The sequence below is a fragment of the Drosophila suzukii genome, chromosome 2R (assembly GCF_043229965.1).
Source record: "Drosophila suzukii chromosome 2R, CBGP_Dsuzu_IsoJpt1.0, whole genome shotgun sequence".
Taxonomy (NCBI): Eukaryota; Metazoa; Arthropoda; class Insecta; order Diptera; family Drosophilidae; genus Drosophila; species Drosophila suzukii.
The window spans coordinates 17,865,409-17,891,738 of NC_092081.1; the positions used below are offsets into that span (position 1 = coordinate 17,865,409).

At 40.4% G+C, this 26,330-nt stretch overlaps 1 protein-coding gene across 13 annotated transcripts; it reads left to right on the forward strand.

Moving 5' to 3' along the window:
* The first annotated feature begins 695 nt into the window (after positions 1-695).
* LRR (Leucine-rich repeat) lies at positions 696-25,418 on the forward strand. 13 transcript variants are annotated; one of them, XM_065863017.2, is made up of 22 exons: positions 696-1,490; positions 13,181-13,278; positions 14,732-14,782; positions 14,844-14,972; positions 15,054-15,137; positions 16,439-16,665; positions 16,733-16,894; positions 16,963-17,060; positions 17,275-17,316; positions 17,772-17,959; positions 18,025-18,102; positions 18,166-18,499; positions 18,569-19,556; positions 20,605-20,767; positions 21,058-21,132; positions 21,685-21,705; positions 22,065-22,656; positions 22,723-23,136; positions 23,193-23,306; positions 23,358-23,414; positions 23,580-23,974; positions 24,241-25,418. In XM_065863017.2, the coding sequence occupies exons 1-22, from the start codon at positions 1,454-1,456 to the stop codon at positions 24,331-24,333; spliced, it is 4,440 nt and encodes a 1,479-aa protein (XP_065719089.2). In that variant the 5' UTR covers positions 696-1,453; the 3' UTR covers positions 24,334-25,418. The 13 variants fall into 13 exon arrangements, 11 of the variants coding, with proteins under 11 accessions (XP_065719089.2, XP_070850665.1, XP_070850666.1 ...); XR_011603655.1 differs by lacking the exon at positions 696-1,490 and adding an exon at positions 2,982-3,102 and having other exon boundaries at positions 23,580-24,172; XR_011603656.1 differs by lacking the exon at positions 696-1,490 and adding an exon at positions 2,982-3,102 and having other exon boundaries at positions 23,580-24,075.
* The last annotated feature ends 912 nt before the right edge of the window (positions 25,419-26,330 follow it).

Here is a 26,330-nt window from a genome sequence, read left to right on the forward strand (position 1 = left end):
TTTGTTTTCTTGTATGCAATTAGAGCTGTCTGCACTAGATAAAATAGCTAAAACAAAAAAGCTTTTAAATATGATAAAAACGAGGCTAAATACGTAACTAAAAACTATTAATATCATTTTTTATTAACATATCTTCTCTATCTATCAGCTAAATCAAATGATTTTTAATTTACTTGTCGAAATACGAGTAATACTATCTGCGCCCGAATAAAAGCACCCTCACTTTTAAAGCCTGAAAACCAGTTTCGTGTCAAACGTATTGAAAAACTTTATTCTGAGTAATTTTAAAGCGAAGAGAAACATATTTAAAGAACACTTATAACCAATGTTGAATTTTGGCTTTAGGTTAAAAATAAGTGTGTTCAACTACATATCCAAACGATTTCCAGTTCTAAAAAACAAAGTTTACCACGGAGAATAGTTCGAGTTTTGGCTTTATATTAAAAATAAGTGTGCTTAACTACATATTAAAACGATTTCCAGTTATAAAAACCAATTTAAGTTTACCATGAAGAATAGTTAGGAAGTAGAGTTTAATACAAATGAATTTATAATCCAAACATTGGTTTGTTCCACAATTTGTAATCTGGCACAAAAAAGCTAAGTCGTTGACTTACAGTCTGTTAACTTCGATTGCCCTAAAATGCCCACTGTTAACGCCACTTAAGGCCACACTCTGCAGCCCCAGCGACACTCTGGTCACACTGAGTCGAAACTGAAAACGAAACTGGCAGGTTGCGGATCGAGTGTTTATTAATTTTTAAGCAATATTCGCAGACTAACTTTGTTTCGCCGGAATTAGTTAGTCATAAATTAAAAGCCCGCCGGTCCGAACAGCATTTCTCTCAGAATTTGGTATTTCAGCCAACGAACAGAAAAAAACCAAATGCTGAGAGAAAAGTGAAACGAAAAGCGAATATACACAAAAACGCTGGTGAATTCAAAGGAAAAGTGCTAAATTCACAAATAAAACAGCAAGATATTAGCCAAAGTGTCGGAGGAAAAGCCAACTGCTGTCTGTGCGGCGGCGTCTCGGTGAATTTTCCGTTTTCCGACCCCGCGACGAGGGTGGAAAACGCGTGAAAAACCGAAACGAAAATCCTGCGTGTGTGTGCAAATAATGTGAATAAAAGTCGCCTGGAAAAATCAAAGAGTTTGCCAAAAAAAATTAAAATAAAAAATTATCGGTTGCAAGGAGAAAATGGGAGAAAAGGCGGAATGTCCGATGGGCGATTTTTAGTGCGGGAGCAGCTCAAAAATCCAGTTTCGGGCTGCAAGGCGTGTCAGGATTGAAATCGAACCACCACCAACAACAAAAACCAGCAGCAGCAGCGGCGACAACAACAAAAACAACCGCTTTGAGCCAATTTCGTTGGCCCTTTTCCTGGTTATTCCTGTTTGACTTCATTTTCACCCAGCTTTCGCCGCAGAATTTCGCATTTCGGAAGACAAAATGTCGACGCGCTCGCAATTAACCAAGGACCTCAACGGTGAGTAATGCTCGCTCTCTCCCCCTTTCTCCACTCTCTCTCGCCTTCGTTCTACACCCCCCACCCCACCCGTCCCCTTTTCACCGTTCTTTGTTTTGGAAAACGCATGAACAAAAACAAATGCAGATGCATCCCCTCCAAAACGTTGACGTTTTGTTTTCGCTCTTTACTTTTTCTGTTTGGGCCGCCGGCTTCCGTTTTCTTTAATGCGACACCCCAAACACACAGAGACACACACAAACACACACACCACCCCCCACACAAACACTGCCACCCACCAATCCGCTGGGAAACTCCCACCCACAAACAGTTTTGGAAGCACTGCCTTTCAAACCCCGGCCTTGAAGAAGTATTTTGGATATGATCCAAACTTCTGAAACCCCAACTTTTTCTAAGTTGAATTTTCGCTACACTCATAAAACACAAAAAAAAAAAACTTTAATTATAGTAAGTTAAAATGTAAAATATTTAGGACCCCGAAACAAAAATCTTTACATTTTTAAAGTATTACACGAAAACAACTCTAAATTGTAAAATAATATTTCCTTAAAATATTTCCTGACGGGAGTTTAATAATTGAAATAAAAATATTACATCGTCTTAAAAATGAACAATTGTTGTGGTATTACCTAAGTATATATTTTTAGCACTATTTAGAAAAGTAAAAAGTCCAGAATAAATACAATTTAGGTTATAAAATTGGGTATTCAATATTCAAAATAATAAAATCTTATGTTCATATAATGATATCCTACTAATTAAAAGAAACTGGGGACTTGAGTAATGAAAGTTCGTCTGTAGATTCCGTGATATTTAATTGAGCTGAAAGCAAGCGCAAAGTCAGAAAGTGTAAATCCCATCAGACCGCGAGCGATAAGCAAATATAAAAATAAGAAGCAGTACACAATTATATGCAAGTAGATATATACATTCGGTAAAAAACAATAAGTCAGCGAGGGTTTCCATATAAATGACATTCAAAGCCCTGATATTGATATCAGTGAATGGGGAACACTGTAAATAAACGAACTCATTGTTCAATTGCAGTCGGAGCGAGCATTATTTTCTCCATAAACAAGCCACATGGTTACCAATTAAAGTTCTGGTTCCTACGGAAATCGGTTAACGCTTGGCCCGTTGTCATCTCCGCCGGGCGTGAAAACCGATCTGACAAAAGCCGAATCACTCGGCGGAGCCATGCAGACCGCGTAATGCCCCATGACAGGTGTCTGGCCCTATAGCATTCACCTGCGCGGCACATCCACATTGGTTCCGAAGTTACTGCTCTACTTACTTTGTTTCGGGCTTAAGGCCAGAAGTTTTAGGCTAAATTCCCGGAACCGTTTATAACGCAGTTCTATAATAACGTCACTGATAAGCCTCGGATTTCGTTGTTTGGGATTTTATTTGCAATAAACATAAATGATTGAGTTCAATGGCTCATAACAAAGTCTTTGTTTAATACGTTTATGTGGATAAAAAATAATGCACTCAACTCATTTTAAAATGTTTGCTTCAGGGGATCACAACCAATCTGGCTTAAAGCGGCCGTATATAAAACAAAAACCCAAAAACAAAATATTTGGTTCAAAAAAGTTAAAACAACCAGAAGGTAAAAACTTTTTGGTATTAGCATCTAAGTGGAAGTGATACCTCGTTAAAAATGTATTTGCTATTGTAGCTAACTTTTTTAATAAAAGGTTTATATTTTATTTGGTGCTTTTGCTTTGTTGAATTTTTTCGAAAAAGTTTGTTATTGAGTTTATTCTAGTTTTATTTTTTGTAGAACTGGCACTGATTTTGTTTACTTAGTCATGTTTATTTGCATAAAATCCTATCCCGCCTCTGCCGAACCACTGTGCCTGTCCCTGGGAATTTAACCCCATCTCATCACTAGGCTGAGTAATTTAATTTGAGTGCAGTGACAGCAGCTTTTCCACCAGTTCAGTCCAGTTCCTGCTCCGAGGACCAAGCTCCCTACTCCCTACTTCCTGCTCCTAACTCTAGGTATCCCGTTCGGGACTCCTGTTCCCAGGCGTGGGCGTTGACACCTTCGGTGTTTGTTTGCTTACTACCCGGTTTGTTTGTGTTACCTGTCTGTATGCTCTACCCGACATAGCCATCCATCTCCGGTTGTTGTTCCGTCCTATTTCCACTCCAGAACGGAGTTTGCTTCCCGTCTGCCAATTAACGTACTCTGATTAAGTGGGCGGGGACTTGCACAATCACCTCGATGCCCATCGTTTATAAAATATTTCAATTTCCACGGCAGCTGCAACTGCAGGGGAATCCGCCGGAATCTGGAGCACTCACTCCAAATTGAGCATTGACAATTTTATTTATGATCTCTTCGCTGCTAGCCCACTGCTCCGGTTCCACTTGGCTGTCCAAAATAAACTTGAATCCACTCGGAGGCGGTGGCTGCACCCGAATTTGAATTGGGCATTATGTAATAGGCGCAATCGGCTGCCTGATTTATGCAATTCGGTCGGGGTTCTGTTGTTATTATCTCACCGTCGCTGTCTTCGCTTGGCTCGGCTTCATTTCTTGTTTATTTAATTTAATTTTTACTGTTTGGACACCTGTCACCAGAAACGGTTCTCATAAATCCACCACCAAAGCGGTGGCCCTCTGTCTTCCGGGCAACAAAGACCAAATTGTTTCTGATACGATACCGCATTAAGAAAAAATATACAATCACGAAAGAATGCCGAGTTATAACCATTCCAATGTTATCAAATCGAATGGCAAAATTGCAAATGTTTTAATCTAATAATTGTTATAAAGACGAAAATATTTTTTATAATACTGATATGGAAATATTTTATCAAGAACAATCAACCACACCATTTTTAAAAGATATTTGTAACAATTTGTTGGGCTTGAATAATTTGTATGCAATGTTTGTTCTTGTTTTTATTACTTTTTTATGCCTTATTGTTTATACTAATTGATTTTTCCTTTCCTGGTGATGAGTGATTGATTCAAAGGCCAAACTTCAAATGAATTTTAATTTATTGTCATCTTTCATTTCGTAATAAAAATATATATCAATGGAATGACTCATATCATTTCATATCTTTTTACATATTTAAAATATGATATATCCATAGAACTACTTTCCCAGGAAACACCCTGTAAAGATATCGGTGTTATAAGTACTCGCGTTTTTTTGCTCAAAATTCTTGTACTCTCTCACCTACTGATACGTCTAAAATTTTCTGATAAGACGATCGTGGTTATCAGTGCTCAGTGCTGAAATCGCCGTGCTCGGTGACTGGCCTGCCTTTTCGAAGTGGCACCGCACTAGCAAGGCTAATTGGCCTGGCTTGCAAATCCGTTAAGAACGCGACGCCTGCGTTCCGACTTATAAACACATATATATGCATATATCATCACATCGTTGCCCGATAAGTGTAATTACGATTGTCAGTATTGCTGTGAACCGTTAGTGCTCAAATGGGCAAAATGTACACGACCGAGATGATGAGTCACATCGACGAGTACCTGCGCCGCATCATCGAGCTGCAGATACGGGACGTGGTCAGGCAAAATCGCGACAAAGGTGAGCAATAGAAGATCACCTCGGATCGGTGGGATGGGTGGGTTTGGGTTGAGCTATAACTTCATTTGTTTACCCACCCCGTATGAGTCATGCGTCGCCCCAAGCACATCTCCATATCGCCGATCCACTCCCCAACTTCTGGATCGCAATCAGATCTACCGGTTTAGCTATATCTAGCTTTATTCGCTGTTTATTGTATCTTCACGATCATATTGAATATTTGTATATTATCTTTATAAAACGTTCAGAAATTCTGTACCTTCAATGGTACTAAAATGTTCAGAAATCGTATTATGACTATATCAGAGGGTTTTTACTTGCTGTATCTACACTCTTGTAAATATCATTAAATATTTGAAAAATATGTAGCAATGTGATGATCTGATCTGTTGTATGTTTATCAATAAATATCTCAAGCCCTTCGTATGCTAATATTAAATGTTATGCAACTGGTATCTGGTATAAAGGTTATTTAAATGTATCTCTTTGTTCATTTTGCCTCTTTATTGCCCTAACCGCTCCGCTTACGACAGATTTGTTTCCCTATAAAAACCCGACAACACTGTTCGCCGGCGATTGATCTTTGGTTTCGATTTTCAGTCAGGTGTGATTGCTCAGACCATTTTGCACTTCATAAAGTCTGTTTGTTGGGCCCCCCCTTGGGCCTACGCCTCTGACCGCACCTTGCTCAACGGAAATTGACTTGTTGAAAGTTTATTGATGGTTTCTCGTCGCTGTTGTTGCTCCGCCTGTTGCGGCCAACTCTCTTTGTTTGTTTACCTATTTGTTTGGCCTGCCTTCAAAGGCTTATCTCGAGCGGTTCGACTGCATTTAGTCATCCAGAATACAATTCCCCATGCGCATACATTGTAAGTTCCCCGAGGCCGCAATCGTTGTTTTGCAATCCTATAAGTACGCACTATATATGCAATAAGTCAAATAAACAAATGAAATGAGTGTGCGTAGGGAGACTGCCTCGTGATCTACTGAAACCATAAATGGAAAAAATTTTGATGACTTGAAGTGGTGGTAACCCATTGAATTTATGAGAGAAATCCCAATAAATCAGCAAATTATTTATAAATCCATTTAATAAAGCTTTTTTATTTGTTTCATAATATTTAAATGATTTCTGAATGAAGTTCAATAATACAAAAAAATATCAAGGAAAGACGTTTTAAAAAATCAGTATAAAACTAATTTATAAACAAATTTTTTATTCTTTAGAGGAGTCTTTCAAATAGAAACGTTTCTTTTAATAAAAAGATATTTTTTTAGGAAACAGTAGTGTTAAGAATGCCTTTAGGCCACCGAAATATGTATTCTTAACATACACTTAATATATACAATATCTTTACATACACTCTATGTAACCCCGAAGCCATCCTTCCATTAACCTGAATTTAAAGTAGGGTTAACCATAACTGTCTTGCCTGTGGCTGCAAAATTGCAAATGCGGATTCAAATCGTTTGACCTTCCCAAAGTGGACGCAATAAAATTGATAGCCCCGCCGAGATTCGTGTGAGAAAATTCCCATACCAAAATGCAAAAATGCAAATCAATTCGAATGTTATATAAAATGGGCAAACATCCGAAACAAAAGCTTTCAAACGATTGGCCCAATTTACGGGTTTTTGCAAAGCCGATGCCTTGGCTGACCTCTGGATGACCCACTTGTAGAGAGCACATCCAGTGGATATCAATGAGCGGGTCGATAATTTATGCCAGCAGTTAAATGCTGGTCATTTGCCATGCAACTAAGTGGCAAACTGTTCGCAATTAGCGTGGATATTTAATCGTCGTCTATATGTATGCACATATTTTATGCTCTCCAGCTTCTGTTTTTATTTCCAGTGACCTATAAATGTTCTCTGCCGCCATTTCACTCTCGCTTTTCGAGTTGCTCCAATTTTGTATGATACCTGCGCTCCACATATACTATACATATACTATATATCCTCGCTGCTCATTAGTGGCGCATACTTTTCACCTGATTTGGGGAAACTAGTTTGACAACAGCTCAAAAAGCCATTAAAAAAGTGATGATAATAAAAAAAAGAAAGAAAGAATGAACGAACGAACGCACGCAGAATTTACAAAAGCCGAAACACGCTCATGTGCTCCATTTTCCAATAGAGCCAAATGCGAATATCTCCCCTCTCTTTCGCTAGGTGTTAACCCCTCTCTTTCCTTGGTAGTATACCCCTCTCTCTCTCTCTCTCGCTTTGTGCATCTCAGGTCTTTGGTGAAATTGTGTCACCCAAGAAGTGACGTTAATGACGCCGCTCGCATCCCTGACCTGGCTGAAAGACCCCCATACCCTCCCCTCATCCGTATATCTTTTGGCCAGCTGCTTTTGGCCCACTTCTTTTTCGGGCAGAGCGAGAGGAGAATGGCCTGAGCGAAAGAGTTAGAGAGAGACAAGGAGAGAGCTCTCGAGTCGTAGGAGAACCTGAACCTGTCGCTTTCTATTACTACGAACGAAAATTTCGCACAATAAATTGCGTTTTGAGGTCAAGCGAATTAAGCCCGCCACTTGCCCACTTGCCACGCCCACAATTGGTCGTCACACACGTTGTTAAAAACAATTAGATCAACAGTTCTGTGACTCACAGGCCATATGAATTGAGACTTATTTGTTTACTTTATCCGGACAGGAGCCAATACATTTTGATAGCAGCATTTTCTTGTTAAGTGACCTGGTTTTCGGTTTGGTATCTCTCTTAAAAGCCGCAAAAGTTTGGAATTTGCATTTCTGTTATCGTTGAGTAAATGCAGCTCCCCCTTTTTTTTTGTTGCCTTTTTGTGACTGCCTGCGCTCCATTGTGCAAATATAATTAACATAACGTAAAGTAATCGCAACTTTTGAGCAAAGAAAAACGAAAATAAAAATCTTCGTTTAACTTTCTTTTGTGCAGCGGCAGAGAAGCCAGCTGAGGCAGAGGCCTTGCCATTGTTGTCTTTGATTTCTTCTTCAAAAAGAAAAAGGCATTAAAGCATTTGCCGTTAACTGGGGGTTATTGTTGTACTCATATTTCGGGTAATTACTTCGGACCCACTTCTAAAAGTAACAGTTCCGTAATTCGAACCCCATTGACTGCTGTTCAAAGAACATATTGTGCGAGTACACTCAAAAAAAAAATCACCATAAATATTAGAAAACCGCCCGTGATTTCAAAACGCCATTGAATTAAGAAATATTTTCTTGATTATAGAAAAAATGCCTACAATTTAAGGAATTCGCCATAATTTTTTTTTTTTTTGTAATGAAGAAGAGGAAGAATCCCACTTTTTCTTCAATTAATGGCGAATTTTTCTTGATTTTTTTTCTTGAAATAATGGTAAATTCTTACTTAAATTTAGGAAAGAAATACCCATATTTTAAGAGAAAGTGACTTTTTTTAGCTGGTAAAGACGTCCGGTCAATAAACAATCGAACAAAAGTACCTGTTTCGAGCCCACGCCACGGCAAGTGTACCCTTTGTTTATTTATTTTTTTTTTTTTTTTTAATTTATGTAATTTTAATTCTTATTAGTTTCACTTTTCTATTTACCAAATTGTTTAAACGGTTGTTAAAAAGGTTTAGATTAGAATAAACGTTATTTGTATGCGTAAAGCTGGACCAAAAGCACCTTAGCCCTCTTTAGTCATTGTATGACAAGAAGCACGCGTGGCCGAATGGTTAAGACGTCTGGCTATGGTGTGAGCAGTTGCGGGTTCGAGTTCACGCCGGGGTTGTCTGAGGTAAGGATTTTTCCATTTGTTATATTTATTTATATGTTTATAAAAAGTATTTATATAAAATAAATCTTTAATAAATTCAGGTAAATATAAAAATTTTCAGACTGTAGTAATAATTGCCATTAAAATTAGAAACGGTTTTATCCATTTAAAATTCAACATTGGTATACAAAACCAACCAAATTCCTCAAATGTAAGGTGTAAAATGTAAAATGATGTAATCTCTTACATCATAAATATTTTTTTTCTTATTTTAATAAATTTTTCCTTAATTTTAAGGTTTTTTACCATACATTTAAGAAAAATTTGTCATTATTTTCAGAAATGGCAAACCATAAATTCAAGAAAATTATTTATTTAAAATAAAGGTGAGTCGCCGTTGGATGAAAATCATAGGCGATTTTCTTGATTTAAAGGCGAATTTCTTGATTTAAGGGCGATTTTTTTTTGGGTGTACCCCTGATTAAATGATATAGGTATATTAAAAATTCGTATAATTTGGTATAATATCATCTAATGTAAAACTAAGTTTTGGGTAAAAGATGAAATAAATATAGATAGAATAGAACTATAAAGGTTTTTAAACCATAACATTTAGAGGGTATTTACAGCATTTATAAAATGATTTGAAAAAGATTTCGAGTACAAGTTAAGTATACAAGTTTTTGGGTTCAACTAGATATTTTTAAAAGTGAATCTTACAAATACATATTTTTAAAAACCCATCTTGATATTAAATAATAGTTTTAAAAATCCTATTAAAATAAGAAATACAGGAATAATAACAGTTAGGATTAGAAAATTACTTATATATGATATAAATAGTCAAAGGTATCGTATATAGGAAATTATATTTTCATTACTATTACTTGTATTTCAGCAGAGATTTAAAGGGAAGTTCCCCCTTATTCTCCCAGTGTTAGAGCCATTTCTACTGTAATAAATTTCGCCCCAAAGTCCCCTGTCCCCCTGGTCAATTGCTGTCAAACTGCGAAATGGCTCTCTGTCCACTTCGGTGCTCCTATTTATTTGTTTGCCGACCAGTTTTGACAGCCTTTGTATTTGCACAGGCAACGATGACGTCCATTAGAACCTGCAGCGTATGGAAAGTGTACACTTTGCTGCAAACAATGCGAACTACAGATTGAAAACACGAACTAGAAACACGGTGTTAAACGAACAGGCTCTGTGGACAGATGACACATGCTACAAAACAACACAACCGAATCGCCCGCCCGCACTCGCAGATACAGATACACATTGTATCTGGCAGTGGAGTATTTTGAACTCGTGTGTAATCTCTGGCATTGTGCTGAGCTTTGCAGCTGCGAAATGTAAAAAAAGTGGAAAAATGCGCTGAATTGGGTCACACTCGTTGGCTTTTATGCCAGCTTAGATTGTTGTCAATGCCTCCGCCTGCCGCCTGCAGGTTTCTCGGCCGAATGGCAACGTTTTTCGACTAACTTTTCGAGAATCAGTTCTTTGAACCCCAAGGCAATATATACACTGACAATTTTCGGTTGTAAATATGGTCAAAACTAAGATTTTATCGGTGCTAACTTGAATGTTTAATACATTTAACTTTTTTTATTAATGCAGTTAGTGGAAAATCCAGAACATTAAAAACCTAGATTGGTTACACAATACATTTTTTTAATGCTTATAAGTGTATATTTAATAAAAATTTTAAAAGGAAATGAATACGTTAAATCAAAAAGTCCTCTTTCTCAATTACAAAACTTAAAAATTCAAACAAGTTAGGATAAATTTACAATTCCCTGTCCCAAAACAAAAACCCCTAATTTCAGAATTTAGAGTATTTTTGCAAAGTGTTCTTCTATATTTTGAGATGTAATCCAAGCGTGGTCACTGAGCGAAATAACCACAAAAGCCAATTAAAGTCAAATTTCCTTCAGTCGGAAATGGAGTCGCGGCAGAAACGGAATGAAACTGACAATGTCCGGCGCAGACAGGTAATCATGGCCAAAGAAGTTGCAACCCGATGCAGCACTCAAATGCCAGACAAAATGTGACCCGGGCCAATGGAAAATATCAAGCTCACAGCCAAGCTCAGGTGTATTGCTACACAGGTAAACATCCACGCCCTCGACGGGGTTCAAAGTTCTTTTGCCTCGATAACAGCTCTTCTTCTGCTGACTTGTCAGCAAAACTCATTATTTGTATTTGTGACCCCATAACGCGGGGTATTTCCAAACTATGATGGGCTTCGGCAGAGCAATCTGTAATAAAATGTTACTTTAAATCATTTCAATTCTTACCATACTGATTGAGTCATTTTCACTGTATAATAACAGGAATCAAAATTCATTAGGGGTATCAGTTCTTGGAACATGAATAATATTTCTTAAAAGTAAATATTAATAAAGAAAAGTCATTTAAATAACAATGGTACAATAAACAATAAATCCACAACTGTTTTCTGGAAAAACTTAAATGAATTGGTTCTTTGTGATAGACTCTGACCTCATTTGTGAATTTGTGTGTGGATTGTGTTCTTATATCTGTAGGAAAACTGGGATTGAGGGATTATGCAGGGGACTTTGTAATCAGATAACAAAGTAAATACTGTTGACACTTTGAGGAAGAGCATGGAAACTTCGGTAATTTCCGTTCGAATGAATGGCTTTGTTATAACTATATGTCGGAGCTCTTCCGCACGATATTGACACAGTGGCACCCAAAGTTCGTAGGCTACACAAAAACCCATCTCTGGCGGCGTTTTCTCTGCCCTAAGTTCGTTCACATTTCGACGCGCTTGAGATTTATAATTAAGAGAGAATCAGTGAGCTGTTGTTAATTATGCTCGCTTGATTTTTATCACACAACTACTGGGGGTGTGCGTGTGTGTATCGTGCGTGCCGAAACGTCTTAACAATCTATTTTGGCCATAACGCGCAATTGGCACTCGTTATCATAGCCACCCACTCCCCAAAACCCCGCGGTCTGTGGCTGTGGCGGGCCATAAAGACAAACTGTCACTTTATTTGTTTTGGACCCACTCTGGGGTTACGCCGCTTGAGTGTGGTCAGGATCGAGAGTACCCCGCCGCTCTGTTTATGGCCCACTTTATGTAAATCCATTGTCAAGCTAATGGGCGTATTTCCCCGGCTAGAATTTCATTCTCGGAGCTATTCGGTAATTGCTTGAGAAATTCCTTGCTCTGATTCATTAAAGCTTTTTTTAAGGTCCCTAACTTTTTAAAAATCCTTTTCTTAAAGTCATGACTCCCATATAATTTTTTTTAAATATTTTCAGTACATAACCTTATCACAATATTATATTTTTTTCTTGGATAATAGTGATGAATAATAGTAAGTCTAAACTAATTGTTCTTGTTTTCGAGAATTTAAAATATTTCTACAAGACCTTATTTTTAACTTATAACTTAGCATACCCTCTCTTAGGGTATAAACATGAGCATTTTTCATGGGGAGTTTGAGGTGTTATGCATGCTAACCTGGCTGACTTTCAGAATTTTCGACATTTCAATTCCGTTTCCCCTTTGGCACTTGGCAAGTCCTTTCTCATTCCTTTATGGTGGCATGCTCAGACAGGGAGTCATAACTCTCGGCTTTATAGCGGAGGTGCTTGGGAATCCGACATGCCTCTAGCATGACATAATAATGTCACCCCATGGAGGAGCCTTCACTCGACTAACCTCCTGCACCTCCATTTCCCCCATATAAGCACATATCTCCCTCTGAATAATTCGTCAACGCTGGCGTGTGTGTGCAAAGAAAAGAGAGTACAATTTGTTGTTGGGGTATATGCTAAGTAGCTGTCGCTATGAATCGGGGAATCGGGGCTTTATGCCGGTGTAAGGTTAAGGGGAGGAGGCATCAAGGGTGTTAGCGCCTGAAAATTGCCTCCTCTACGTGTTTCGTTTGAATACGTTTGAATCAATTCGTTTTACTGGCGGGCAGTGATATAATACTCGAGTTTGGCATGCACAACAAGGCCCCAAAGTTGGGTATATAATAATGTCATTCATACTTGCATATAGATGATATCTGTATAATGTATGCAGCTGTGCACAGGGAGAAATGTGACTCAAAAAGTTTAGCATATCTATAAAATTTATATTAAGTTTTATAACAAATATAAACACACATATATGTACTTTAGTACCAAGCTTTGATTATGAAATGAGTAAGTTTTAAAATTCTTGTTAAAACCTTTATTTTTGAGTGGTTCGCTTTATTATCGTAAGACGCAGTTTTCGAGAGCAGCTTGTGCCGATCTCGGATGTGACTAATTCAAAACGGCCTCTGCGACTTTTAATTGCATTTCCGTTCTGTCTCCAAGAGATCTTCGTTCTCGTTCCGATTTTAAAGCTCCTCCTCTTGATTATCTCTTTGCAGAAAGCGTCAAATCCATACTGGGTCGCCACACAAAGATACTCGTCAAGTATATGGTCAAATTGGAGACGAAAGGCGATAAGACGGAGAATCGTGTTCTGGTAAGTAAATCCCCCCCAACCGAAGTTGTCTAATTGGCCTGGCTTTCGGCCTGCTGCCAGCTACTTCAGATCTCTAGGAATCCAGATCTGCTGACGGCCAGGAGACACCGTCTGTCAGCGGCACAGATTCAAATTGCCCCATCTGCGGGCCGTCAGCGGTCCAATTTGTGCTCGGAAATTGCATCCCCCAGCCTAATTGCCTCAAATTCGAAGGAGGCTACCGTTTCGCCTGAAGTGCCATTACAGTAATGAATATCTGTCTGTGTGTCAAGTTGGACTTTTTGGGATTTTAATAATAAATTTAACCTTTTAAAAATCAGATTTAAATCAATTCGGATAAAATATGAGTAATATGCAAAATATTTGATTTATTTGGGTTAAGGCTTAGACTGTTTTCAAACGGAAACTATTGTTAAGCTTATCATTTTCTCTTATCATTTCAAGCTAGAAAACTACGTATTATTACAAGAAAATGACTTTGGAAATAATTTAATGTTTTTGCTAAAAATGAGTTGGAAAAATTATCAGAAAAACATGTATTGACCTCAAGAATTTATTTACAAATAGGAACAAATTGTTGGAAAGCCATAATTATTTGTTTTATGGTATTTAGCATACAAATTATTTGATTTCTTATCTTTGTTAGATTTAAATATAACAAATTTGGACTAAAAAAAAACTAAAAGATAACCGGGAGCTAATGAGATAGAAATCACTTATTTAGTTAATATATTTTGTGTGGATATTATACTTTAGAAACGGACTGTATGTATATACAAATCCCCTAGTATTACACTGTCTAACTGCACTATTAGGCTGCCAACTTAGCTAATCCCCTTGAACATTCCGATGGGGGCAACCGATTTGCACCTGGCCGTAGGCCTTCGACTGGCCCAGAACCGTAATTGATATTTTATAGCATACTTAGCGGCGGCGGGGCACGACTTCTCTCCCACCTGATGTGGGCATTCCCCGGAGGCCGGACTATGCTAATTTCATACCTGGCCACTTGTACGGCCGCTTGGAGAGCGCACACAGCTGGAAAATTGATTTGTGCGAGCGGCTTACAAGGTGGCAGAGACAAAGTGTCCAATTACCAGAGTCGTTGGGGCCAACTCTTCCCGCTTTCCACCAACTCCAGCTGGTTTTTCCCTCTGCATTTGAGAAGTTAAACGAATTACTCGACGCACTTTGATTTGCCATTAAACATAGCGAACTTTTCTCAATCAATTCACGCTAGACAAAGGCCGGCCAAATTGAGTTTGGAGTCTCCGGTTCTCGTGATAATGGAGTTACACTCCGCTGACTGCCTGAAGAATGGTCTCCATCGGGCCCCAAACCCCTTGAATTTTTAGCCAAGCATGTTGGCACGCATGTCTGGCCTGTGTTTTCTTTGCCAATTACAACACTTTTCACTCATGTTTTGCACCTCCCCTTTACTTTTTTTTTGCAGGTTTTTACTCCCGTGAGGGTCTATCTGCTCAGTGCCAAAGTGCCCACCAAGGTGAGTTTGTGATCTATAAAATACGAATTATCATTACTAATTACATATTTATTTTCCCCAGATCGAATGCCATTTCCACTACCTGGACATTGTGGGGGTCGAGAGCAAGAAGTCCACCCACTTCTCCATTATTACCAACGATCGGCCATACTCGTTCGTCACCACCGGCGATGCGGGCAATTTCAGCTCGGTAAGGCAAAACCACTTACTTGCTATTATTTGTAATGTTCTATATGTAATTATCTCCATTTCGGTTGTGTTCATTCTGCAGAACGCTGATGTCATTCTGACCGATCTGGCCTCGGCCATCAAGCAGATATTCCCAACAGTTCCTCTGAAATACATCATCCGAAAGGTAAATATTGACAATAAACAAGAATAATAAAATAATTGATTTTTAATTTCATAAATAAGATTCGTTTGTATTAGTAAAAGAATTAGTTGGATCATTATTTCTATAATACATTTTTGAATTAAACGAAAGTGTTATTTTTAGACTTTCATTTATAAGTTAAGATTATTATTTATATGACTTATCTTTTAATCAAATTAAAATGTTTTCTGGAGTTTTATAAATAAGTTATTATTTATATAAAAAATTTATAAATTAAATGTTAGTATTATTTACAAAATTTGATAAAATACCTTAATGCCAGAGTAGACCGAAATCTTGTGAAAGTGATACTACTTAATTAAAAGCGAGTAGGGCTGCCAAATACATGTACACAACAGCTCTTTTGCTAATTTAAAACTATTACCATTGGGACTATTATTATTTTAAAAGGAAGCTTAAATGACAGGATATATAAAATGTATACTTTCTAAAGGGGTAAATGAAATCATGAACCATTACTAGAACCCACTGGGTATCGTTATGTGGTGCAGTATCGACCGCTTCTTGCGTACTGACTCACGTCTGGCTTTAATTAATGTTTAATTAAATATTTAGTGAGCAATTGTGTGTATCTGTTGTGGGTACATGTGAGCTTGGGGACATGTGGCATACATATATGGGTATACATATGTCGCATCTCATCTCACCCACTGTGTCAGCATGCCACCCCCGACCCCTTGTCCAATTAGGCCGTAAGTGCATAAAAGTCGTCATCTGGGCAAGTTGGGGTTAATAATTCAATGCATTTGTAATGCTCCTGGCCCCCAGTTTGTCGTAAATTATGCTGGGTATATTTATGCAAATCGTCCATCGAGATCCGCCCACGAGGCACCCACGACTCTACGTCGTTCCCTAGTTGCCCCAACCCATTGTTGTTGTTTTTGCGACTCTTATCTAGCAATTCGACTGGGAAGTGGCAGCCACAATTGAAGATACATGGCTTGGATAATTGCCGCAGGGCACGCGACCTGGGCGTCATCAGGTTGACGCCTTGAAATGTAGCCATCAAAATTCACATTCAGCAACAGTGTTAAATGCTAGATTAAGTTGAAGCTTAAGATGGTAAGGGAGAAGGCAAGAGTTTTTGAGGAGTTTAGCCGGCTGTTCCGAAAACTTTGCATTGTTCTTCCTCAAGTTGGTCAACTTCAGCAACACAACAATGGCCGGACCCTTGAGACCCTTGAGCGTACTGCTAGAACTTTTTAAACGATTTTTCGGCATCAGGTCAATGAACTGGTTTTTCTTTTTCTTTCATCTTTCAGGTTGATATACAGCCGCCGGAGCGGGAGACCATATTTTCCGAGGAATTCCGACCCTCCGATCCGAGAAATGTGGGTCCTTGTGGGGGATTCAGTGCCCAGTACGCCTGCATGTGCGATTTCCATGGGGTTCCATATCGCGAGGAGGTGGCCTGGGATGTGGACACCATTTACCTGTCCCACGACACGCGAGTTCTCAACCTGCGCGACTTTGACCACCTGGAACCAAAGTCAGTTTTGTCACATAAAAGTGCTTATAAATAATTTGCAACTAATTTCCTTGATTATCTGTTTCAGAGACTTGATGGCCATCGTTTCGGCGCTGGAATACAACACGTTTTTTCGTGGCCTGAAGGCGGCCCATATGCGACTGTCGCACGAGACCCTGGAACGCATCCTGCATGTCCTTAAGCGTTCGATGTGGCTGGAGGAGCTACATCTGGAGGCATTGGGCTTAAGGTGGGCATTGGAATATGTTTTATGGGTCATTTTAATTATTGAAACTCTCTTCTCATCATTTTTTGCAGATGGGATTTCCTGAACAAGTTATCTTTATCTGTGATAACGAATAGCAATCCCGCCATTCGCACCATCGATCTGAGCCACAATATAATTGAGGATAAAGGTGCGTAGACCCATGTCCCTGGATGCCAATCAACCGCCCAGTCCCTGCTGACAACGCTGCCCCAAAAACCGCCATCGAGCTGTAATCGAGACCCACCTCGTGTAATCCAATTAATCCAATTCTTGTCTACCTCTCTGCTATCGTTTCTCTTCCCCAACCGTTTCAATGTATTTGTCGTTTGTCGGTTTGCCATTTTGATTTGCGATTTGTGTAGGAGCAAGTTCATTGTGCGCCCTATTTGGAAAGATTGTACAAGGTTTGCAGCCACCAATAGACACCATAGCACCACAGCCATCTAAACAAAACCTAGACATTGCATTGTTATTGTTGTTGTTGTGTTAATGCTATATTGCTGTATTACCTGTTCTTGTTATTTTCCCTAAGTTTGCAATTTAATTTGCCGACATGTGTGGCAATTGTTGAGACGCCAAATTGATTATGTTCCAATGGATCTTCAGTCTTTTGTCCTCGACAATCGCCATACAGGTTTCCAAAGAACATAATTCGATAAGGTTTTCCCATACTTTTTCTTCATTCTGGTCTTCAAGCATTATGCTCTATGTAATCCAAATTAATCTATTAGAAAAACAAATCTATTTTCGAATTGGCTACAAAGATCATGCTTTTCATTCATCCTACAGTCGTTGTGTTTGGTTTGCTCAAAAGTTTACTGACTAACTAATAATGTATCGTTTGTTTTGCGGACCCCAGGTGCCATTCATCTATCCGGACCCATAGCCAAGGTGTCCAAGGGCCTGTGCAAACTGGCCCTGTCCCACTGCGGACTCACTTCGAAGGGAGTCAACCAGATGTCGCACTCGCTGACGCTCAATCAAAGTATTTCCAACTCGCTCACGTATCTAGACCTAAGTGGTAATAGTCTTAAAGATGATATAACCGTAAGTTTCTAAAAATAATTTAAAATGGTCTATCATGTGACTAAATAAATGTAATTCTTCTGTAGAATCTGCACAATTTTCTGGCTCAACCCAATGTGCTGGAGCACTTGGATCTGGCCTCGACTGACATCACGCTGGAAAATGTATGGTCCTCTTAAGTTTTATATGGAATCAAAAACTAATCTTTGGTTTTATGTGTATTTCAGTTATTTGGAGCTCTGTTGCGCGGCTGTGCCACGCATTTGGCCCACCTGAATGTCTCGCACAACTCGTTCAGCACCAAGAAGGGCAAGGAGATCCCGCCCTCGTTCAAGCAGTTCTTCACCAGCACCTTCAGCTTAAAGCACCTCAACATTGCCGGCTGTAAACTACCCATGGAGGCCCTGAAGAACCTGCTGCTCGGCCTGGCCTGCAACGAGTCCACAGCTGGGCTTTATCTGGATCTCAGCAGCAACACGCTGGGCGCCCAAGGTGCCCATGTGCTGGAGTCCTGCATCCACGGAGTGCGAGTGCTGCAAAGCCTGGACATCAGCGATAACAGTAAGTGGAGCTCTGCTCCGAAATTCCTAACTAATTGGTTAAAGAACTAATGATTTAAACCTTTCTCAGATCTGGATGCTGAGCTGGCGCCCGTGCTGACGGCCATTTCGAAGAACCCCTCAATTCGGACGCTACATCTGACCCGCAGTCTCACGGGCATGAAGCCCAAGCACATCCCGCCCGTCATGGACGCCCTGGTTAACCTCATCCAAAAGGATGACTTCCCGCTGGCCGAGCTGGTGCTTTCGGAGAACAAACTGAAGCATGATCTGCACGACTTCATCAACGCACTCGGCAGCAACCAAAGTCTCCAGAAGCTGGATATCAGTGGCAACTTCATGGGCGATGTGGGCGCCCGTCTCCTGGCCAAAGCTCTTCAGATCAACAACCGGCTGCGGACCATTTACATGGACAAGAACGGAGTGACGCTGCAGGGCTATGCGGACATAGTTTATGCGCTGGAGCACAACCACAGCATGCGCACCATACCCTTTCCCGTCTTCGATATCGCACCGCATTTGAAGAGTCATCCGGACAAGACGGATGCGGTGATGCGGAAAATGCAGGAGCTTCTGCAGCGAAACTGCAACGGATTGAAGAGGGGCGCCGGACAGGGATTCCGGCTGCAGCACGGCTTCATGCTCTCCTCCACCCATCAGCTGGTGGATAAATTGGTGGCCGAGACACAGGACACCATTTCACTGGCCAAGGGAGGCAGTGATTCAGCTTCGGCAGTGCAGCGATTGATCACCGACGCCGAGAACTGCAAGCAGCTGATGCCCAAGCTGCAGGAAGCCGTTCGCAACGAAAGCCATCCCATCGAGATGAAGCTGACCCGAGTGGCCAGCGAACTGAGCTACACAATCAAGAGCTATCTGGAGGAGACGCTGGAGACTATGATGCGGACTGGGATCGAGCAGTGTCCCAAGACGCTGGGTAACCAGATCGTAGTGCAGGACCTTCGAAAAGGTCTAGCCGAGCGTCTTGTGGTTCCCGAAGAATTTCTGCAGATCTGTCTACTCAACAACGCCGGCAGCGAGATCATGAACAAAGTTGGGTAAGTTTTGGCCAAGTTAATGGGTCGATTTAAGAGAGAAGATTAAAGAGCAAACAGAAAATATTTTAGAGAAAGATAAACGTTTATTTAAATGAGCCTGTAGCTATACCAAAGCTCAAGCACAAAAGGTAAAAAAAGTGAGAGGTGAGATAGGAGAGAAAGCCTTTTGAAGACCCATTCCATGAGAATGTTGACGCAACGATTAGAAAAATGCAAAAATATATATATAAAGCTTAACGCAGATAAAGAAATTTAAAATTGTAAATATTTATAGTTATTAACTGAGTTACGATAATGAAGGACTAGGTGTACTTGAGATAAAGAAAATGGACAATTATTTTGGGTTTTCGAGTGGATAGAATAATTTTAGAGCTGAACAAATATTATGAGTAAGATTCTCAGTAATTCTCAACACATTTCCATGTTAATTTTGGCAGTTCGCAATCGAATTCGCACTTCGCCATAAATGAGAAAGACCGGAAAAGAGTACCGAAAAACAAATACTTGATCTCTGGGTTTTTTTTGTACTCTCCACTTCAAAAGCGAGCTTTATACTTACGCTCTCTCTTCGCTCCCACGAACGCTAGAAGAGGTCTGTTTATTTAGTTATTCCCGTATACATATGGGCGAGAGAGCCAGCGCTTAGATAAGATTAAAAACAACAGACCGAAAACCAGAAACAGCTGAATGCATTTCCACTGTGGCCGGGATTTCGGAGCCAAACACTTCTGTTACGGGTTACGCCAAAAATAGGTTTATCTGTGCTTATTGGCTGGGACCAGCTCACATCCCATCAGTTCGCAACCAGCTGTTGGGGAAAAGCCTCTCGTGAAAATGGGTCTAATTAGCACTTTGTGCTGCTGCTTCGGGGGCCAGAAGTCCAAGGCTTCTGGTACAAGTCCAGCCTATAGAGAGTGTCCCGATGAAGAGCCATTAGAGGATGTGGTCATAGAGCCGGAAGTAGAAGATCTTTCTAATAAAAAGTAGATTTCTTTGGATTTTTCTTAAATAATTAGTAATGTATTCGTATCTTTTCTCTTCCATTTAGTGAGATTGAACAATCCCTGGCCGCCGCCATCTCAGATCGGGCCACAGATGAGGTGCTGGAGGCCCTGACTCGCTATCGCCGTGGCATGGGCATCGCGGAGTCGCCATCGGTGCTGCTGGACGAACCGCAGACGCCGGACATCGTGCGCAGTCGCTCCAGTCATGTAAGTGCTCCATTCGATTCGGGTTTTCGATCGGACCTATCGAGTGGGTGGCTCTTATCAGCTCCGGGCTAATGACAAAATGTGATGTCATGGCCCTAAGCCCCCCCAAAATGGCTTCACTTTCGCTTCGACCCACAAAAGTGAGGCAGTTGTTGTTTTGATCGGCGGTGCTGCTGCTTGGGCTCTGCTTATCAGCGCCTTCGATTACAAATATTTCACCCATTTTGAGGAGTTGCCGAATCGAACAACTATTTAGAGTGGACCTTAACCATCTTCTTCTTCTGTTTCAGGATGCGGATGGTTTGATCATTCGGCCGGGTGGACGAGGTTCGATATTGCCCAAACTGGGCTTGGAATCGCCCACTGTAAGTGTTGAAAATCTCTCGCTACCCAAGTGGATGCAATAGACTCCTCCGAAATCAGCCAAATAAAACGATTTAGTCCATAATCACATCATATATTAAAGAGTATATGCGAACAGTAGAGTGCCAAGTGTCTAAAACATACATATATCATTCATATACATACACCCCACAATTATTGAAACACACCAACATATATGCTTAGTACATTCATGTGTAAGACTCAACACTTATTCCATATACCCAACTAGCTGGATGTAGTTGACACATGCAAAATAAAAGAACCCCCACATGCATCACATTATACATCGAATCTCATTAATAAATTACTTAAATGTGTACACCAAATGCTCATGCTCATTATTTTTCTCGTGTCTTCCTGCCCTGATCTGATCATCATCATCACCATCAACCAAAACCGAAAACGAACCAATATCAATTGTACAAAATCGCAAATACTCGTACTCGTACTCGTTCTCTATACATACTATAATTAAACCTTGTCTCCAACTCATTTACATAATTGCATTTCAAAATCCAAACAAACACAAAAAGAAATTGGAATATCTCAACCTTGTAAGTAGTTTTTGTCGTGTTCTTAATTCTATCTATCAGTCTATGAGTTCTTTTTTGAAACAGTGGTTTTAAAATTGGAAAGAAATTCGGAACTTCGTACTGGTTTCCGGGCTAGTTTTGATCACTGTTTTAGGAAAGACTGTTAAGGATCCTATCTCTACTCTTATCCCTTTGTAGACTGCTCGTTTCTATAGACTATCTATCTCTGTGACAGTTTTGATTTGTAGTTCTTGTAGTATCCCAAAAAAAAAACCAAAAACAATCTTCATTATTTCACACACTCGATGAAGCCTCATAAGCATCACATAATGTGTCCATTTTCGAGCCCATCCTAATCCTCTTCTTAACCATCCCAACAGGCCACTCCGCATCTGCCCACCAAGCGACGCAGCCAGGTGAAGAAGGTGCGTCCCCAGTCAGTGGTGGAGAATCTCAGCCTGGGCCACTTCCCTGACCTTCTGGAGTCGCCCTCCTCGCACCGCTCCAGCTCCCAGTTGTCCGCCCGTGCAGCTATCGGTGCCGTTGCCTTGGCGGGAGCCACTAACATGACCGACAGCATCGCGGCCATGGACGATGGGGGTGTGGATGAGTGCTGCGACTCGATCACTGAGCTGCCCAGCGCCTCGTTCCAGCTGCAGCACCTGGTCAAAGGTCGGCCGAAGCGAGCCAAGACGCGTGCACCCACCCGCCCCTTGGTCACTGCCGAGTGTGCCGGTGGCAGCAGGGAGATCGGAGAGGGTCTGGAGCACTTCTTCCGGCCCGGATCGGTGACGCCCACCACTCTGACCCCGTTGGTTTCGCCCACGTCGGAGGAATGCAGTTCGTTGTCGTTTGTGGACAGTCCCACGATGAGCCGCGATGGCAATGGACATATGACTTCCGAGGAGACCACGCCCATTCTGGAGGAGCGCCGACCAATCAAATTGGAGCGCCAGTCGCCATTGCTCAAGAGTAAGTGGATTTAATTTTTGTTGCATATGTTGTTTATTTCTAAGTTCTCTGTTTTCCTCATCCTAGGTGCCTCATGGGCCACCCGTTCCCGCTCCACGGACAATCTGGAGAAGTATTCACCGCTGGTGGGACGTAAATCGCCTCTGGTCAAGATGCGCACAGAAGGCGGTCCAGGATCGGGAACTGCCGGCGGCCCTGAAGAGACAGCGTTGCCCAGCTCAAATCTTTTAAAGGCTACCGCAAGGGAGGATAAAACACGTTCGCCCAGCAGCGATTCGATTAAAAACCATGCCACTGGCGAGGGTAGCGTAATTGTGAAGACGGGTAATGGCATCCTGCGAACGCCTATAGTGCTGCAGAAACCTCGACCATGGTCGGTGGTGGGCAGCGAGCCGAAGGCAAGCGGGGAGCTGATCACAGGCAATGGTAATGTCGATTCCAGCAAGACCACACCGGAAAGACTGGAAGAAGGTGGGTGGTGTAAGAAAACTAGATGGAATGATGATCAAGAAATATATCTTTACCTCTCTGTTTAGATGATGTTGAGGTAGTGACCTTTGGAACGAACTGCGGTGGCTCCATTGTTGGCATCACGCCGGGAATAGCCTTATCATCCGTTGGCGGTGGCAGCATTGTGGGCATTACTCCAGGTAAGTCTCATAAAAAAGTGGTAATGGATCTCACTAACTCTTTATTTTTAGGAGCTGCCCTAGAAAAGAAGTCTGTGCGAGAACTTGCAGCGGGTCTCAATAGAATGGGTAAGTAGGATACTGTGCCTGCGCACGGTAAGCTGCTTGAAAATGCCTGCTCTGCACTTAGATTCCCCGATAGAAGTAGTTATGCAACCTCATTTGATTCTCTTTGTTTTGTATCTTATTTATTTTCATATTTTGATTGATTTGTTGTACACGTTACTTGTAAAGAAATCCCCTTCAAGCCGCCAGTTATGCCTAGAACGCTGCTGAGCGCAGGAAGTGCCCGCACGAGCACCTCCTCCACTGGCTCCACCTCCAATGGTGGGTCAGTAGTCACATCCAGCACATCGACGACAGTATTAAACCAGAGCCAGACGCGATCGAGGATCGTGAGCTCGACGAGTAGCACTGGCAGCACTGAGACCATCACAGAGCACAGCAGCAGCAGCACAAGCACCTCATCCAGCAGCCACGAGAAGCAGCATGCCAAGGCCTGTGCGAGTCTGATAAGCAACGAGATTCTGAGCATGCGCAACGGGCAGTTGGCGGCCAAATCTGGAAGTTGCGCCGAGAGCAGCGGCGTGAAGCGGATCGCCGGCAAGGAGATCTCAACGTTATTCGAGGTTTGATCTCCGAGGCTGGAGCTTCATTGGGAAAGCTTGCATTGATCACCGCTCAAAATTTAATGGCCTCGTTGCTTCGTTGATTTCGGTGCCCATCTTCTGTGCGTCTATCATCCGCATTTGTTACTTAGTGTGTAGTCGTTAAGTTGTGTCCACTAGCCAGTAAGCCGCATGTCGCCTGTACTCCATCTAGTTTGTGTATGCCTGTTGAGATCCTAAATAAGCGAACCGACTAATAACAGAAACACTTTCCCGCTTTCCCACAGGAGACATTAGTTGAAGAACTGCAGCAGAGCATGGCGAACAGACGCATGTTTAGAGACTCGCCCTACACCAAGGAGGATGTCGTTGATTTATAAGTGTTCTAGTTATATGCTCAACATTCCCTCAACATTCGACCCCTAGTCCTCCACCCAACCTGCCACAAGTTCGCGTGATCGATCGTAGGGGTGATGATAAGTTTAAGTGATGATGATGATGAGATGGAGACAGATGGATAGATGGAAACGAGGTTGCAACTTATTCGTACTGAACCATTAATTTATGTGCAATGGCGCGTGTGTTGTTTTTATTTGGCAATTTAGAATGAACGTGATTTATTTATTGATATATACCCTGATACTTTTATCCAAATTAACCTTTGCATATTTTTAAAGATGTTTCGTGTACTATATTTTATATTTTTATGTATTTTAAATGAGTTAAGTGCCAATTATATACAGAATTAACCTAAATCTATTTTTAGCACGTGCTATACAACAATTTCAATGAAACTAACGAAGATAACGCAATGAATATGATACACTATACATATTATGTAATTCGATTGCGTGTATAAGAACTATTTTAATGGCCTAAACCTAAACAAATCTAAATGAAATATAATATTTTTTATAACTGCTTCCAAATACAAATTGTATCGTTTATTATTCTCCCATTTTTATTTTCCCTACCTGTACACTTATACTTATAGTATTCAAGCGACAATCCGTTTTCGACTTTTAAAGCGCATTGTGCCGCCAGAAACGAATGCATTTATTTAGCAACAAAACGGAGACCGACGATCTTATTAATTATTTTCTAAAAAGTTAACAATTTACGCTAAGAAACTAGGCGAAAACGAAACCGATAAAGAATTACTAAAAGCATTTAAACGACCGAAAGCCGTGAACTACAGAAAACTAATTACTCTAATCGCGAATCGATCAATTTCAATTTTGAAGATCTAATAGTTTGCACCAACGACACAGGAAATTTTAAGAGAAGCGTTTAAACATGTCCACCACCGACCACACACTTCGAGTTTTGAGTGTTACCCAATTCCAATTCAACTTTAGAAACCGAAAACGAATTACGAAAAACTTAACGTGTTCATTAAAGTTAAGCAATTAAAAACTTCATTGTAATCTATTGAAATTCAAATTAAACGGAAAACGATAATGAAGATCAGCGAGTCTTATTTTTAAAGTTCAACAGGTTGGGCGCTCTTTATAGGCAGCACTACAACCTTCAACCGCAAAGTGCTATTTCCACTGTAAATGCTCTAGGTTTGTAATCGATAACTGTTGCATGCCATCCATGGGACAGTGGAGAGAGGAAATAATATAATTAGGGTATTCCCTAACTGTTGAATTGCTGAATGGGGCAATCAACTTTAAATTAACTGTCAGCTTTTTTTATGATATAAAATAAATTGGTAACGACATTCTCATAAAATTTCAGCACATTCCGCCAAGGATATTAAGTTTTCGATTAATGCACAGAAGATAAACTAAGGGTTTGCCACCTTTCAAACTCTTACAAAATAGGCCCAAACAATTTTGTAAGGATTGCGTTGTTAACAGAGCGTGTATTGAAAAGCCAAGGATTTATGTCTATGTAAAGATTTTTTATTAAATAAAATGTATTAGTCAATGTCAAAACGTTTCTTTAAAAATAGGATAACAGTAGGTCAAAAGTATTTTGGGAATGTCCATAACTTTACAAATATTGGCCATGACAGGAACCAAAACTAAGTTAAAATTCCATTACTAAACATTTCCCAAAAATTTTATTAGTTCGTTTAATTACTTCTAATTCTTCACTAATATATAAATTTTTTTAATTAATATAACTTAACATTTTTCATCAAAAGATTTAACCGAGCTGTGGAGTTTGGAGCTTGACAAATTTTGTGTTCTTATAAAAGGCATCAATTATCATACTTTCGGTATCTTAAAAATCCACAAAAGTGTATCCCTATTGTCCTACTTTACTTCAGCGAATTCGTTTTCCACGAACACCGATTCAATAACACCATCACATCGAATAAAATTTCATGTAATTTCTGTCAAGTGTTAAGAATAAAACTAAAAAC